This window comes from Protobothrops mucrosquamatus, unplaced genomic scaffold (genome assembly GCF_001527695.2).
Source record: "Protobothrops mucrosquamatus isolate PMUCROS unplaced genomic scaffold, P.Mucros_1.0 scaffold990, whole genome shotgun sequence".
In the NCBI taxonomy this organism is placed as follows: Eukaryota; Metazoa; Chordata; class Lepidosauria; order Squamata; family Viperidae; genus Protobothrops; species Protobothrops mucrosquamatus.
In genome coordinates this window covers 55,812-74,240 of record NW_015387229.1, presented here as the reverse complement: position 1 = coordinate 74,240, position 18,429 = coordinate 55,812, and the positions used below count along the sequence as shown (strand labels likewise).

The window sequence follows — 18,429 nt, the reverse complement described above, 5'->3', positions numbered from 1 at the left end:
CCCTGCTCAAGCAGGAAACCCTATACCATTTCAGACAAGTGGCTGTCCAGTCTCTTCTTAAAGCCCCCGGTGATGGGGTCCACACAACTTCTGAAAGCAAGCCATTCCACTGAGAACTAGATAAACTCATTCTCAGGCCAATGAACCTATCAATGAAAGCAACATTGTCTTAGGACATATTAAGTCTTAACACAGTTATTTTGATATAAGCTCACATGGATTAGAATCCGCTTTGTAAGATTCCCTAAGGATTATCATAATTTAACTGTTATGATACATAAGCAATGTTACTACCATAGACCTAGCATAGCTACTCTCAAAACACTGGTCACCTTGCTTAAACTTACCTAAAGCGAATGGCCTGTCTTTAAACAATTATTATCCAAAGTTTCTGGACAAAAATGGAAGGATTTTTGGTCAGAGACAATAGCTAACGTAAGTCCATTTCTTCCTCCAATTGCCATACCTATAGACTTGTGAAATCTGTGTACAAAGAATGAAGAAACTTGACTGCAAAATATTAACTCTTTTTTTTCTGTCTGTTTTCAGTTTCCCTTGACCTATCTCAGCAGATCTCTCCCCTTGGACTGAAATCTTTTGTGGACAGTGGGTTTTTTTTTTTGTAACAGCAGTCTTTGTTTCCCATTATCAAATCGTTTAATGGTCATGCAATTATTATTTCCGCCTGTTTCTAACATGTTTTGTAGTACTCACTATTCCCAGTTCATTAACTGACCGACCTCGGCATTAATACCCCTCCCCTCTGCTGAGGTTACCTTGGAAACAAAGCTTCCTGTGCATAATCCAAGATTATCCAACTCTTTATCCTACATGTGACCCTTAATTACTTGCTAAATTAGAATGGTTTGCTAAAAATCACAAGAGGAGGTTAATATGTTCTTCCAGAGCTGGTCAACCTAAGATGACACAAAATTTGTAGGGAATTCAAAGTACATGATCCCTGAAGGCGTCTCCTTTAAAGCAAAGACAAACCTTCCAACAAGAAGCTGTACCCTTGAGTTTGTATCTGTCACTCACTTATCTGCTTTTTACAGCCCTGAATTCATCTGCCTGAACAAATCAACCAAACAGATTGTTTTATAGATTGATTACATGTAAGATTCATTGACTGTTGGTCTTCAGCAATTAACATTTCATTGAAATCAAGGGACCTTTTCCTTTATGAATAGATTGGAGATACAGGATAGCATTTACACAAGAGATTGTGCATAAAGAAGTTTAAGAGAGAGGGAAGGAGGAATCAAAAGGAATATGCAAAGCAAACACTGCAGTTGAAACACCAGTTGGTGAAAAAAACCACATTATTCTTTGAGAAATCTGGCGAACATCATGTCTCACATGCTGATAAGATATGCCTACACCGGACTGGAAAATAATCACATATTCTTCTCAGGTAATAAAAAAAAACTGGGGGGGGGGGGAGAGAAAGTTCTAGCAGTTTTGTAAATTAAAAAGGCTGTTTATTTTCTAGTCATACTTTAAGCATGCCAAATAATGTACTGTATATAGCTAGGTGCATCATAGCTAGGTCAAAATAATTATAAACTTTTTTAAACAGTACCTTTTCTATATTTTCAGCAAACTAAGCCTCCTGGAATATTTACAATAACCAATTTTAAATGAAAGAACAAAAACATGAAATGAAATGAAACGAAACGAAATGAATACCAATATCCGGGGGGGGGGGGCGGGATCTGCATTACTTTTCTTCCATTTGAGGAAAGATTTTGCTTTTGGAATTTTTTTTCTGAAGAGAAGTTTGGTAAATTATTTATCACATCTGTAATGCCAAATAACTCTGAGCAGTAGGCAAAAAAATAAAAACACCACAGAACAAATAGAAAACAATATAAACCATAACAATACAACGAAACAGGGACAGATCCCAAATTTAACATTTGAAAGTAATGGTCTTTATACAGTACATGAGGGCAAATTATTCCACAATAGCTGAATGTTCATGAATGGAGCTTGATGCTCTTACACTTGTTTAATTAATGAAATGTCACAGAATATGTGTGAACACTGGATAATTTTTTTGCCCAGTCATCTTTGTCACGTCAACAATTCAATTATGTTTTGTTGGAAAGCATCATGACAGAACCCCTCCAAATAGATTTTTCAGATTTGGAAATATGGACAGGTAGGGAGGCATCAGAATCATGGAAAGACACTTAACAGTGAATTAAACAGTTTACTGAACCCCAATATTTTCAGCTGCAACAGTAAATTAAACTGAAATACATCATGAAAAGAAATGCCAAGGACATTTTCAAACAACATGAGAACGAGGTAGAAAAATAGAAGTGTCCTTCACAGTAATCACTTCAGAAACTGCAGACTCTGGATTTCTGAATCAAGCCTGAAGATTAGATGACCCTAACCCCGCCTTCTTATTGAACTAGGGAGGAGCCAAAGATTCTGCCAAATATTATCTTGTCTCCTAGGACAGGGCTTTTCAACTGGTGGTACGCGTACCATCTGTGGTACATTAGCACATGGCAGGTAGTACGCAGCCCTGCCAGCCAAGTGTAGTAGAGGAGGGAACGAGCCAGCACAGGCAACGGCTTACTGTGAAAGAGTCCTCCGGAGCTGCAGAGTGGCTGGGGCGAGGCAAAGGCCCCAGGCTCACTTCTGGCTCACCTGGAAGAGAAAGGAGGAGGAGGGGGCAGAGACAGGAGAGGCTATAAAAGGAAGCAGTTTGGGTGGGAGAGGGAGATGGAGAGTGGAAGGATTCTTATGTGCTTTTGTGACTTTGAAGTTTTGGGATTTGTGCAATGTGGGCTTTGTGTTCTTAAGGAATGTTTGGCAATTTCTATTTGGCTGATGGCTGATGCCTCCTGTTAGCTTCTATTGCTCTGCTATTGTTAGCTGTAAGTTTTGCTGCAAGGATTTTGAAGTATTTTTCTCGTGAATGGATTTTGCTTGTAGCATTTCTTTACTTATGAATGGAGCCATTTGGCGAGGCAGCAGCCAGTACTTATTTACATTTTTTTTTCTTTCTTAAGTGCCGGCTGCACTCCTTAACTTTCCTTTCTAGCCAGTAGCTAATTCTTAAAGGGGAATGCGCCTTTTTAAGCTAGTTCCCTCAATGGCTTCTCTTTTCTGTCTCTGGAGGCTTTTCCTTGTTTGATGAATATATGGAAGAGGGAAAATATGGGGGGGGGTTTTCAAATTCTTCCTTCAGAAGGAGATGGGAACGAGAAAGAGGGAGGGAGGAAGGGAGGGAGGGAAGGAAGTTCCGCCTTAGCACTTGGCCACCAGCAGCCCTGCCATTGACTTTGCTTGTCAAAAGGTTGCAAAAAGGGATCACATAACCCTGGGACACTATGACCATCATACATATGAATCAGTTGCCAAGCATCCAAATATAAATCACATGACCCTGGGCAAGCTGCAATGGTCATAAGTGTGAAAAATGGTCATAAGTCATTTCAGTGCAATTGCAACTTTGAACAGGTGGGGTTGTTTTTTTTGGTCATCAAGTTTTTGACACCTTGCTAGGCGGTACTCGAATATTGCCATATCCTAAAAGTGGTACAGTCAGTGAAAAGGTTGAAAAGCCCTGTCCTAGGACTTCAGGATGTTTCAGCTCTCTTTGCTTATGTAACGGTTCTTCCTTATTTCTGCCAAGTACAGTAATCTCTCTGGGCCTCTACAATTGTTTCAAGTATGAATTGGGGTTGACATAAAGACGACATTATGAAGACTTGGCCAAAAAAAAAAAAAAGTTGCCAAGGTATGTTTAGGCATCAAGAATAGAAATGGCAATCCTATTTCAAACTTAATGGAAGTTTTTACCATTCAGTTGTCCTCCAAGGGAGCAATATTGTAAAATATATATAAAATTAAAAAATGCTAAAATATTAATAGATTAATGAATGTAATTCATGAAAGAATGGAAAGTAAAGAAAGAAAAAAAGAGATGGAGGGTAAAAGTTATCTTTTGTCTGGGTTTCGGTTCTAAATTTATTGGTTTGGGATGTTATTAAAAAACTTTCTACCAGCAAGAGCATTTCAGCCATGGAATCAACTGCTTAGAGATGTTGGACTGCTCTTTGATTGATATGTACAAGTACAGCTGATATGTCAAATTCGCAATGTCATGTGATGTCACGCAATGTATCAGGACAGTTTTGCCATTGGTGGCAATGGGGTGGGCGCGGCTTCCACATGACGCGTCCGGCCCGCAGGCCGGCAGTTTGACACCCCTGAAGTAGAGGCTTCACTGCCATCAGCCTGATATGTTTTAATTTGAATTATTATACCAAGCAAGGGGATGGGCTTAATGGTCTATTTGGCTTTTTCCAACTCTGATTCTAGCACATCCTAAATCTTGCATCATATTTTTCTGAGGCATCACAGACTTTTTGTTCCATCTTTTTGTTTCTCGGTATGTACCAAAATTATTGTTTATTTTTTCAGGCAAATTATATAGTGTATAAATAAACATAGTAATCCACTAGGAGACTGTCCAAGCTATCCTATTGCATTTCTGCATCTTCCTGTTTCTTGTATGACAGAGGGAAGTCCTTAATTGAAATCTATTTGATTAAAAAAAAGTTCTGAAATATATATTTGCTAGGACTGAAGACTAATCTAAGCTGCCCTTTGGATTCAAGATAAAGTATTTGTAGTTCTGCCCATTTTTTTTATACCGAGTTCACAGTAGAGAGGGTTTTCCACAGAGGGATCCGTTTGTTGCAATAAAAAACTGAAGATTTTGCAACAAGTTAAAATGAAAAAAATTCACAAGTTTTTGTAGGCTAAGGACATCTCATTATGCAACCTTTCTCAATTTTTTTGCCCTGGAGAAACTCTTTTTAATTTTCAGGTCTCCATACAAGTTGTAAAAAAAATGTTAAACTTCACAAAACAATTCACTACTAACTTACACAAAACATAATTTATATTTTTTGCAATAAAATAATAGACCAGCAACTGAATCCTGAGGGGTAAAAATTCCCATCAGTGTGAATTATAGCATTAAACAATGCTATTTTTTTTCAATCTTAATCTCCTGGGGGACCGCTAGTGACCTCTTATGGAACTCTAGGTGTTAGTGGAACCCCAGCTGAGAAAGGCTGCGATGACCAGGCTCAAATTATCTTATTTCAGACACATTATGCAAGATCTAATTCTCTGGAGAAGCTCTAATGCTGGGAAAGGTGAGTTCTACTTCTACTTGGTCAAAAAGCCGGCTAGATGACCCTGGGCCAGTTCCTCTTTCTTACCGGTAATTCTATTCTGAATCAAAATAGAGCTGGAAGGGACCTTGGAGGTCTTCTAGTCCAATCCCCTGCTCAAGGAGACCCTATACCAGGTGTAGGCAACCTGCTGGCTCAGGAATTCTGGGAGTTGAAGTCCACGAGTCATAAAAGAGCCAAGGTTGCCTACCCCTGCCCTATACCAGTGATGGCGAACCTTTTAGAGACTGAGTGCCCAAACTGCAACCCAAAACCCACTTATGCATCGTTGGGTGCTGGGTGGGTGTGGCCCATTGGGTGGGTGTGGCCCATTGGGTGGGCGTGGCTGCGGTGGTAACGGCAGACTGGGTGGGACTAAAAAGTTCAGTCAATCAATTCCAACTTTGCAAGATCTTTTTTTTCCCCGCGAGAAGTTGAAATTGACTGATTGATTGAACCTTTTTTTTTTTTTTGCACACGGCAGCGGAGGCCTAAAGCGAAAAGGTTTTATAAAATCCAGCTGAAGGCCTAGAACTGGAGCAATGGTGCGCGTGCCCACAGAGAGGGCTCTGAGTGCTGCCTCTGGCACCCGTGCCATAGGTTCGCCACCACTGCCCTATACCATTTCAGATAGGTGGCTGTCCAGTCTTTTCTTAAAAACATCAGTGATGAAGCACCTATAACTTCTAAAGGCAAGCTGATCATGAATGAGGCAACAGGAAACCACTTCTGAAAAAAAAAATTGCTAAGAGAACTGCAGAGACTTATTCAGGCAGTTGCCAGGAGCAAGACTGATTTGAAAGAGCAAAAGAAAAAGAAAAAAGGAACATAATCATAAAATTATGCTCAACACAGTACAAGATGAAATAAATGGACCACACATTGATTTCTTAGGCATTACCAAACTGAAATGAATTGAAATTGGGCACTTTTAATCAGGAGATCTACTGTTTACTAATTCGGACTTGAACAACAAAGAATGTCAGGAAAGATATAGCAACAACAATACTTGATTGCAATACAGTGAATGACCAAATAATATCAATTAGATTTCACAGAGAATTCTTTAATATGACAGTTATCTCAGTTCTATTGACTGATACAGAAGACTGCAACTTAATAAAGGATTTCAGGGAGCCGTTTGAAGAGACTAGAAGCACTGGTACAATGAGGTCTGTGAAAACAAATACAGAATAACAAGGAAAGCTTTCAGACATATCTTGAAACTCAGAAGCTTCTAATTGTGAATTGATATGCTACAGCAGGGGTGCGGGGTATAGAAAAGGTTGGGAACCACTGTGCTAGAGGATATCAATGGCAAGGTAGTAACTGATTTGAAGAATATCCTACAACGATAGATGTTGAGACTCTAGAAAGAGTACAGAGAAGAGCAACAAAGATGATTAGGGGACTGGAAGCTAAAACATATAAGGAACGGTTGCTGGAATTGGGTATGCCTAATTTAATGAAGAGAAGGACGAGGGGGGACGAGATAGCAGTGTTCCAATATCTCAGGGGCTGCCACAAAGAAGAGGGAGTCAAGCTATTCTCCAAAGCACCTGAAGGCAGGACAAGAAGCAATGGATGGAAACTAATCAAGGAGAGAAGCAACTTAGAACTAAGGAGAAACTTTCTGACAGTTAGAACAATTAACCAGTGGAACAACCTGCCTCCAGGAGCAGTGAATGCTCCAACACTAGAAATTTTTAAGAAGAAACTGGACAGCCATTTGTCTGAAATGGTATAGGGTTTCCTGCCTGAGCAGGGGGTTGGACTAGATGACCTCCAAGATCCCTTCCAACTTTATTATTATTATTATTTTTATTATTATTATTATCATCATCATTATCATCATCATCATCAGTGCTTTTTTTCTAAAAGAAAAAGGTGCCGGAACTCACACACGTCATACAACCCGCCTTGCCTACCCTACAAGGTTCCATCCAAAAAAGGTGCCGGAACTCCGTTCTGGGCATTCTATGAGAAAAAAAGCCCTGATTATAATAATAATAGTAATAGTAATAGTAATAATTATTATTATTATTATTATTATTATTATTATATTGAAATTCTGCACAGTAGAGATATAAAAATTAAGATACCTTAGAAGATATTTCCTACTTACAAGAACATTTAGTACTCGAAGTTGAAATTAGATCAGTATTCTTGATCATTACGAAGTTGGAAGGCTATAGGAATTGATGGATTTATTTAACAGCCACCAGACCCTGGGCAGCTTACAACTCAACCCAATGGAATTTGAAGCATATCTACAGATATACTATAGGGCAAGAAACAGAAAAGAATTATTAGTTCTAACTAAGCTATCCTAGCTAATATAATGTCACAGGGAGCAATAGATTGGAAGGGATGAATGTACATACCATTACCAGAGAAGAGGACTTAACAGATTGTGCAAGTTACTCATACAATATACCTAATTTCACATCCTAAGAAAATAATGCTTAGCATCATCCAATGCAGATTTAGAGCCCTACATGGGGAGGAAGATGCCAGATGTTCAAGCCAGTTTTAGAAAAGGCCAAAGAACATGAGACATTATTGCTGATGCATGCTGGATAATTGAGAAATCCAAAGAATACCAAAAAGAAGTCAACATACGCTTCATTCATTATAGAAAAGCTTTTGATTGTGCCAATCCTGTCAAGTTATGGAATGTCCTTAGGAAAATAGAAATCACAGAATATCTTGTTGTTCTCATGTGAAGCCTCTACACAGAACAGGAAGCCACAGTCTAGACAGAACATGGTGAAACAGGCTGATTCCAGGTTGGCAAAGGAATGAGATAAAGTTGTATACTCTCCCCTTATTTATGCAGTCCAGCTTTTATAAATATTATCAGAATCCTCATTTAATGAAGCAATACGAATCAAGAAAATCACACCTCCTCCAAAACCTGACATACAACCAAACCTACTTGGAAAAAGAAAGCCACATTTTTTTTCTTTTAAAATGCAAAGAATCTAGGAAAGTACCAAAAGTATTTGCTTTATGTTTAGATTTTTTTCACTCAAAAAGTGAAAAAGCGACTTATGACCGTTGCAGCATCCCCATAGTCACATGATCAAAATTCAGATGCTTGACACCTGACTCATATTTATGGCAGGTGCAGTGTCCCAGAGTCATCACCTTTTGCGACCTTCTGGCAAGCAAATAGGGAAGCCAGATTCACTTAACAACCATGTTACTCCTAACTTAACAACTGCAGTGATTCATTTAACCACTGTGGCAAGAAAAGTCGTAAAGTGGGGCAAAATTCACTTAACAGCAACAGAAATTTTGGGCTCTATTGTAGTCGTAAGTCTAGGACTACCTGTATTCAGGCTACCTTTCCTTTTCTCCTGACATGATTTTAGCCTAGACCTATAATAAAGTTGGAAGGGACCTTGGAGGTCATCAAGTCCAACCCCCTGCTCAGGCAGGAAACCCTATACCATTTCAGACAAATGGCTGTCCAGTCTCTTCTTAAAAACTTCCAGTGTTGGAGCATTCACCGCTTCTGGAGGCAGGTTGTTCCACTGGTTAATTGTTCTAACTGTCAGGAAGTTTCTCCTTAGTTCTAGATTGGTTCTCTCCTTGATTAGTTTCCATCCGTTGCTTCTTGTCCTGCCTTCAGGCGCCTTGGAGAATAGCTTGACTCCCTCTTCTTTGTGGCAGCCTCTGAGATACTGGAACACCGCTATCATGTCCCCCCTCATCCTTCTCTTCGTTAAACTAGACATACCCAATTCCAGCAACCGTTCCTTTTATGTTTTAGCCTCCAGTCCCCTAATCATCTTTGTTGCTCTTCTCTGTACTCTTTCTAAAGCGGGTTCTCAACCTTGGCAACTTTAAGACTTGTGGACTTCAACTCCCAGAATTCCTCAGCCAGCAAAGCTGGCTGAGGAATTCTGGGAGTTGAAGTCCACAAGTCTTAAAGTTGCCAAGGTTGAGAACCCCTGTTCTAAAGTCTCAACATGTATTTTTCAACATGTATTTTTCTTTTGCCGATCAACCGTCCCCACAGCAGCATTGCTTTAAACTAGTTAATTCTTATAAAATAATTATCATGGAAATGTGTTTTTTTTTTCCAATGCGAAAAAGGCTCCGAGCGACCGTTAGACGACAAGTCCGAAATAACCGCTCTTCAGCTCCTGCCCACTTGCTTCTCTTTCCGGGCGTGGCTTGAAGGCGTGGCGAACGACGCCACGCCCTCTACGAGTAAGCTTCCGTGCTCCTTGCCCTTTGGCCGTGGGAGGCACCGCCCTTCTGGCGGTCGCACCAATCAGCGAGCGCCCTGTTGGCCAAGCCGGGTTTCATGCAGCAGAGTCCAAGATGGTGGCGCTCTGGGTTCGGAGGGATGGCTCGGCGGCGGCCGCGAGGAGGCTCTTGGTAGCCGCGTGTCTGTGCTTGAGCAGCCGCTTTCTTCCCCCGGCAGACGCCACAGGCCAGGCGGAAAGCGGCGGCGCTCCTGCTGCGGCGAGGCCTCACCGGCGGTTCGAATACAAGTACAGCTTTAAGGGTCCGCACTTGGTGCAGCCGGACGGATCGGTGCCCTTCTGGACGTATTCGGGCAGTAAGTAGCCGTCATTCCCGAAGAGGGGAGCGAGTCTTCATTATTTTGACCTTGTGATCGGCTTGGGAATCTATTCTGAGGATCAGCGATTATTAGGAGCACAGCTCGGGAAGGGAGGAGCGCCTCTGGGCATACGCAGAGTGCAGCTGGTCCGTGTTTGCGGCTCAACTTGGCTTGGCTGGCTTGTAGGTCAAGGAAGAGATTTCGCTGTGGTCGTTAAAAGGATAGAGGAGTGTGTAAAAAAAAAAAAAACCTGATTCTTTCTTGCAGAGTCGTTTTATCTATAAAAGTAACATCCAGCCCTTGTGGGCTGTTGCCTCATCTTTCTTTAATAAAAATGTGTAAAGGAATTGACATTTTCATTTTTCAATCCCAGATGTGGGTTGAGTTGCGAGAGAGTGACTGGCGCAAAGTTACAAAGTTGTCTCTCTGTGTTTAAAGAATTATAAAGTATTCCTTCACAACTTGCCCTTCAGGGATGAATATTGCAAAGAATCCTGTGGTACACACAGATATGATCCAGCAAGGTGTTTCTTAATGGGACTGCATGTTTCTGAACCATTAGCCCAGACATATTGCCTTCTCCTGTGCAGATTCATCTGAATCCCTAATTCCTTGCCTTAGAGCACAGAAATAGCCAACAGAAAAATGTGATTACTTGACCCAAAATTTCTCTGCAGAAGCTGAAATTCCTCTGTTTGATGAGGATATACTGTATTGAAAAGAAAACCAGTTTGCTGTAGTAGTTAAGATGCTGGCCTCAAATTTGAGAGACTGAGAGCTGTAATCCAGCAAGCTAGGTGACTCTTAACCCAACACACCTCACAGGGTTGTTGTTCTGGAGAAAATTGGAATAGGGAGGAGTATTAGGAATGTTTGTTGGCCTGAGTTGTTTATAAAAATAATAGGCAACATATAATAATAATAATAATAATAATAATAATAGTAATAATGATAAAGTTGGAAGGGACCTTGGAGGTCATCTAGTCCAACCCCCTGCTCAGGCAGGAAACCCTATACCATTTTGGACAAATGGCTGTCCAGTTTCTTCTTTAAAACTTCCAGTGTTGATGCATTCACCGCTTCTGGAGGCAGATTGTTCCACTGGTTAATTGTTCTAACTGTCAGGAAGTTTCTCCTTAGTTCTAGGTTGCTTCTCTCTTTGGTTAGCTTCCACCCTTTGCTCCTTGTCCTGCCTTCAGGCGCTTTGGAAAATAGCTTGACTCCCTCTTCTTTGTGGCAGCCCCTGAGATATTGGAACACTGCTATCATGTCCCCCCTCGTCCTTCTCTTCCAATTTGATCTGTATGGGTTAAGGTCGTTGACAAGGAATATACAAAATCGGAGGTCAGGGGATTAGTAGAAACAACGAGAAGAGAGTACTCTTTCTAGAGTCTCAACATCTTTTTTACATCGTGGTGACCAAAACTGGATGCAGTATTCCAAGTGTGGCCTTACCAAGGCATTGTAAAGTGGTATTAATACTTCACGTGTATATAAATAATAAAGTTGATGCTCTGAGTAGATTGTCATTGGTCCACATTACTAATGTTTTGGAGCAGCCTAATACAAACACCACGGGAAGTAGGACATAAAATGTTAACAAGTTCCTGGGCAAATGTACTCATATTCAAATAAAACCCAGATTGATCGTATTACTGTACATCAGTGTTTTTCATACTTGGCTACTTTAAAATGTATGGACTTCAACTCCCAGAATACCTTAAAGTAGCTAAGTTTGAAAAACACTGCTCTAAACAAAAATAACAATTCTTGTTACATATGATATAGTGAGTATATGATTACTGTTCAAATGATCATATACTCACTATGTCATGTAGCAAGAATTATTTTTGTATAGTCTCTTGCTGCAGATTCCATGAAGTCTCATGTTGGATGAATGGAATTAAAATCCTCAAAAATCATGTCTCTTCTATATTAATAAAGATACCCTTTTCATTACTCCCAGTCTTTGCAAGTACACCCCCCTCCTCCTCCTGGTTTTTCTGCTCCATACGTATTTAGCATTGTCATTGAAAAAAATCTAAAAATTGCCTCTCTCCTTCTTGAGAAACTAAATTAATTCAAACATTCAACCAAACTTCTAAATCTCTCATAGTTGAGAAGTTTCCCAACTCTTTTGTTAATAGTTTTCCATTATAGCAGGAGATGGCATTTTTGCCCTTGTGGCATAATGTATTGGCACAGGTACCATAATATTTTATTCTTAAAATTCATGATCTAGTTAAATTACAATTTGTAAAAGGTTTTGGTTTCCAGGGCCTGCTGGTAGAGTAACTTTATTTCAGCTATTTACTATTTCCATTGGGAATCCTGTTATTTTCTAAGGCAGGTGACTAATAATCAGCTTTCATTATATGAAATCAACCATATTATATGGCATTGAGGTGTGAAAGTGTTTCAGTAAGAGACCTGGTTCCTTCATGGAATTAAATTCATTTATTTTTTCCTGCTCTATATTGGAATCACTCTATTATATAAGATAGTTAAATTTGAAACAATATCCTTCTGCCTTTACACTGATTTATAGCTAGAAATGTCTTTTGTCCATGTTAATGTTCACATGTGACTCCAAAGTGATTATTTTCTGCCATATGGCTAGGATTCATGTGAATCCAATGTGCTCCATTGGATATAGCAACTTTAACGTAATAACATGCTTTCATTTCTTCTTTATCTCATTTAGACTTGAAGTTAAAGATCAGATTTTGCAGAGTGACTTGTTCACATATGTCATACAGGATGCAAGTATCAAAGTATGACTGAACATTTTACATTCATCCAATATATAAAATTAAGCTGATGTCTTTAGGGGTTTTTTTTATCAATCAACTCATGATTATTTGCCATCCATTTCCTATTCTTGGGTAGCTGAGTCAAATTTAGGGAATTGACAGTATAAACTGTGGCTGTATAGTGATGTGTCACTTTCTAGAGCAGGGATGTCTTGGCAACTTTAAAAGTTATGGACTTCAATTCCCAGAATTCTGAGAGTTGAAGTTCACAATTCCCAAGACTGGACACCCCTGATCTGTAGAATGAGAGTGCCTTGTTCTGCTTTACTTATGACCAGAACACTTATTCCTGGTACACAGACACACTTTTAAATTGTTTGTCCATCCTGGTTTATAATAAATTGTTTATCTGATGCTGAAAACATTAAATGGTTGTTATTTTTGAACTCTGTTCTTGGTGGACAACTGATTCTAGGCTTTGCGTTTTGTTTTTTTAAGTAACATGTTGACTTTTTGTTACTGATTAAATCAATACTTGAAATACAAAGCAAATTACATTTGATATTAACTCCAATTACTGGACAAAAGCTAGCATTTAACCTAATAGCTTCTTAAGTTAGAATTGAGGAACAGTTTAGAAAGTGCTCTGTTAATCTTTAAAACAATTTGGAATAGTATTGAGAAAGATTCCTCAGCTTACACAAATTGTTGCCTGCTTACCAACATCTCCTGGAATGTAGTATTGGAACTGAAGAGCAATATTTGGTAAATGTTTATTGTAACCTGCAAAATGTAATATAAATCTATATTGTGATCTACAGCCAGCCTGCCTTTCATTTATGAAAATTGATCCTTTGAGGTCTGTTTTCTAGACTCTGGCATATAATATTGGAATTGAAGAACAAGATTTGATATATGTTTACTGTAGCCTGCAAAATGTAATTATAAACGCCTGCTTTTCATTTATGAAAATTGATCCTTTGAAGTCTGTTGTCTAGACTCTGCTGTACACAGTAGCTTAGCACTGTATACATGGTGTTTTTTTTCACTGTTGTAAGATTATGAGTTTCTTTGTGTTAAGTCCTAAATTCCTTTAATCTCGGTGATTCTGAATCCAGTATTTGTCTCTGAAAGACTAATGCAGAGGTTAACCAATATGAAAGAAACAAGAGTGCTTAAATCTTATTTATTTCATTTTGCTTGTTAATTTTGATACGTCCGAGAAAAACAAGCAACCCAGAATCACTCACTGAGGTCCAGGATCCATTGGGGCTTGAAACTGGATGTTCCCAATCAAAGCTTTAACTACTCCTAGCTCTCTGATCTGCTACACGGCCATGATATTTAATGCTACATTGTTCTTGCTTGGATGTGCCTGATTTATGCCAGATCTAACTCTCCAATAACCACAAACTAACAGTTTGGTTTCGACATCCCAGATCTACAGTGCATCTTAGGACTAAGGTTGGCGAACACTGTCTTAAACAATGTGCAAAGCTAACTTCAAGTTCCAAAAGCACTCCCCCAGCACAGAAATTTATTTTATATTTGAAACCTGGGGAGTGCCTGGGAAAAGAGCTATTTCTGAACTTAAAAGCAGATTTTAAAATTGTGAGTACTTTTGTAGCTCATGATGATTAGTCTTGTTCATTGTGGTCAGTGGTAGGCAGGTAGTCCTTGATTTACGACCATAATTGTTCCTGGGAATTCCATCACTAAGCAATGCATTTGTTAAGTGAGTCGTGTTTGATTTTTTACAACCTTTTTTGTTGTGGTTGTTAAGCAAATTACCTGGTTGTTAAGTGACTCTGTCTTCCCCACTGACTTTGCTTGTCAGAGGTCCCCTGGGGAAGTTGTAAATGGCAATCACTGCAACCGTCATGAATACATGCCAGTTGCCAAGCTCCCAAATTGTGATCACGTGACTGGGGAACACTACAACAATGCTAAGTGTAAACAACTGCTCTTAAGTTACTTTTTATAGCACCATCATAACTTCAAATGGTCAGTAAACAAATATTCATAAGTCAAGGACTACTTGTATAAGTAAAACATGTTCTCCTTTTTGCAGACCTTAGAGCAGTGGTGGGGAACTTGAAGCCTGCCTGATTATTATGAACTTCAGCTCCCAGCGGCCCTTGAGAACATTTCCTATAATGACATATTCTGGGAACCGAAGTTCAACAATAGTTGAAAAGTCACCAGTTTTATTGGCTTAGAAATGAAAAGTTGGAAGTTGGAAGCATAAACTATGGGTGCTCAAGATACAAATGGTGTGATTCCCTGCCCTTCAAAATTGATTCTAGAGATAAAGCCAGTTTGGTCTAGTGCAGGGGTAGGCATCCTTGGCTCTTTTATGGCTCAGGAATTCTGGGAGTTGAAGTCCACGAGTCATAAAAGAGCCAAGGTTGCTTACTCCTGGTCTAGTAATTAAGACACCAGTCTAGAAACCAAGAAACTGAGTTCTAATCCCACCTTAGGTATGAAAGCCAACTGGGTGACCCAGGGTCAGTCATTCTCTTTCAGCCCAATTCACCTCACAAGAGTGTTTGGGGAAAATAGCAGGAAGAAGGATCATCAGGTATATTTGTTGCTTTGAATTATTTATACAAATAATTACAGGCCAGATTTTTTTAAAAAAATCTAATATAAATTTTTAGAATATTTTTAACAGGTACGACTTTTAGCGTACTACTGAAAATTTGAACTTCCTTTTTTAGATGCTATCCCCAGTACCGATCAGATCAGAATAACTCCTTCATTAAAAAGCCAAAAAGGATCTGTATGGACAAAGAGCAAATCCATATTTGAATACTGGGAGATTGAAGTAACCTTCCGAGTGACTGGAAGAGGAAGAGTGGGAGCGGATGGATTGGTACGTAACACGAGCGGCAATTGGCAAACGCTGGATTGGAGGTTAGCAAGCCCGCGTTTGAGTACTGAGCGCTGCTGCTGCATGGCAGGGTGAGCTCTCGCCATTCGCTCCAGCTCCTGGATGGGGACACGAAAAGAGACCCCATGGGTTCCGGATGCAAACATGGTGGTTGCATGGATTGGAGTGCCTACAATTTGCTTAGATTTTCCTGTGTCTGAACAGGCCATCTGGTATACTGAAGGACAAGGATTAGAGGGCCCAGTTTTTGGTGCAGCAGACAACTGGAACGGTGTTGGCATCTTCTTTGACTCCTTTGACAACGATGCAAAGGTGAGTGAGAAGAGATTGAGGGAGGGATATGCTGTGGGTTGAACTTTAAATAATTTGTCTGGACCTTCTTGCTTTTTCAGTCTTCGTATCTTGTCCTACCTTTATGCTGACTTAATAAAGGAAGGGAGCGTCTTTTTGTTGGGGCGTCACTAATAACAGCCGTTATTACCGTTCGAAGTAATACTGGTAGTTTTCATCCAACTTAAACTAGACTAGACTAATATATATATATATTAAACTATCTCATTTATAGAACCCGAGGTTCCTGACCTTTTAACCTTTCAATATTTCATCTCACGTGTCCTTGTATTGCAGGGCTTTTTTTCAGCCGGAACGCGGCGGAACCGCGTTCCGGCACCTTTTTCCGGGCCGGCCGCACCGGGCGCAACATCTGGGGGGGCGCGCTCGCACTCGCAGCTCTCTGCCCCTGCCTGGCTCACAACCGCGGCCATAGGGAGGCTCGGTCGGCGCGCCCCTGGCCCGTTTCCTAGGCGACCCTGGGTTTGGGTGGGGGCGTGGCCAGGGGAGGGAGGTGAGTTCCACCACCTTTTCTCTGAGAAAAAAAGCCCTGAACATAACTATTAGTACTGCTTCATTTATTTATTTTTCTTAAGTTATGAACATCTCATCTCCATGACAGCTCTCAGTGGTGTACAGTAATAAAGTCATTATTTTAAAAAGTACAAGTAGAAAAGTACATGTGAGTGGAATAAGGGAGACCATTCTAAAAACAATACAGCATGCAGGACCTCCTGCACTCTAGAACGGGGGTCCCCAACCTGGGTCACTTTATGACTTGTGGACTTCAACTCCCAGAATTCCTCAGCCAGCATGAGACTGTATAGTTTTTCTTCACTGAATACAAGTGGTCCTCAACCATTCATTAAGTGTCTGTTCAAAGTTACAACCAAAAAAAACAACCCTGAAAAGCAGTCCTCACATTTATGAGCAGTCCTCACATTTATGACCGTCACAGCATTCCTAGGGTCACATGATCAAAATGCAGGTGCTTGACAATTGGCATGTTTTACAACGATTACAATGTCACAGAGTCATGTGATGACCATTTGGGACCTTATCAGGCTCCTGACAAGCAAAGTCAGCCCGGGAGGGGGGGGGGAGCAGATTCATTTAATGACCGTGTGATACACTTAACAGCTGCAATGATTCACTTAAAAAACATGGCAAAAAGGAAATGGAAATTCTGGTCTCAGTTATGGTCGTAAGTCAAGGACTGCTTCTATTTTGTTTTATTTAGAATGACCTTGTGTCATTCATATGAGTTTAATTTTCACCTGTGGATTATTCTGACTGTTAAATTTGTATTGATAAGATGCTTCTATTTTAAAGTGATGGTTCCACACAAGCATTGGCATCATGTCAAAGAGATTTTCGTAACAAGCCGTATCCCGTCCGTGCAAAGGTTGTTTACTATCAGAGGACACTATCTGTAAGTAATTTCAGCTCTCATTATACTTTATGTATATTTAAAGAGTTAAGTTAAAGTTAAGAGTGAGTTAAAAGTATACTTTGAAAATGCGAAGCAATCCTAATGTATTGCAATTGATACTGATCTTTCCGATCTTGTGAAATGATTTTTGCATTGATTAAAGTTTGGCAGAGAGATAAATCATTGGGGTTCTGCAGCATAGGAAAACGTTATGCTAACTGCACCCAGTTTGAAAACTTGTAGCAAAATGGTTCCCAGTTTTTTTTTTTGAATGAATAAACTGCAAATAGTCAACCTCAGCTGGAGCTTATATGCTGAAAAGAAAGAGATAATATATCTAATAAATGAAGAGTGAAATTGTATTCTCAGTTCCAGGACGCAAAGCACGAGACGCAGAAACAGACTGTTTTATCTCTTTGAGGACAAAAGAGATTTCTCATGTAACTGAAAATAACATACTGGCTGATGACGATAATTTAAACAAGTCACTTGTCTATCTGACTTAATTTAGTATTGCTACTCAAATGATCACAGGTGACAGGGCTGGAGAAAAAGCCTTAGTTTGTCTGAATCAACAGACTGAGCTACGTACAGATCAACTAGGTAGACCAGTGTCTAGGGAGATTCTCAATCATCCAGGCCATGGTTGTCCCAAAGCTGCTTTTCCAAAAGGCAACTGGACTTTCTTGGGTTTTTTTTCCTTGAAAAGATTTCGCTTCTCATCCAAGAAGCTTCTTCAGTTCGTAGACCAGTCCTATCCAACCTGCAGTCCATGGACTGCATATGGCCCTAGGCGGCCCCACAGGATCGTTAACCCATTAATATTATTATGTGTTTTATATACATTAACTATACTATATATTTTATATGTCATCCAAGACATTTCCTCTTCACTCAGTGCAGGCCAAAAGGTTGGACAACTATGAAGTAGACAATTGGCCTAATTCTGTAACAAGTGACTTCATCTCTGTCTCTTTTCTTCCAAGGTATTAATAAACAATGGCTTTACTCCAGACAGAGAAGACTATGAGTTTTGTGCCAAAGTTGAAAACATGGTGCTGCCTTCTCAAGGGTACTTTGGCATCTCTGCAGCAACAGGTGGCCTCGCAGGTGATTTTACCATTCAGGTTACCTTTCCCCTGATGATTTTGTTCAAGAAATGATTTCTGTGGTTGAGATAGATAGATAGATATTGAGTCAAAATGCCTGCAGACTTAATATCTGTAAAAAAAAAA

At 39.9% G+C, this 18,429-nt stretch overlaps 1 protein-coding gene across 1 annotated transcript in view; it reads left to right on the top strand.

Moving 5' to 3' along the window:
* The first annotated feature begins 9,516 nt into the window (after window positions 1–9,516).
* LMAN1 (lectin, mannose binding 1) overlaps window positions 9,517–18,429 on the top strand; it is a 25,312-nt gene continuing 16,399 nt past the window's right edge. The window contains exons 1-6 of the mRNA XM_015819794.1: window positions 9,517–9,783; window positions 15,260–15,414; window positions 15,637–15,744; window positions 16,385–16,395; window positions 17,095–17,194; window positions 18,181–18,304. Coding sequence (XP_015675280.1) covers window positions 9,543–9,783; window positions 15,260–15,414; window positions 15,637–15,744; window positions 16,385–16,395; window positions 17,095–17,194; window positions 18,181–18,304 — 739 coding nt within the window. The 5' untranslated portion in view covers window positions 9,517–9,542. The remainder of the gene's footprint in view (window positions 9,784–15,259; window positions 15,415–15,636; window positions 15,745–16,384; window positions 16,396–17,094; window positions 17,195–18,180; window positions 18,305–18,429) is intronic.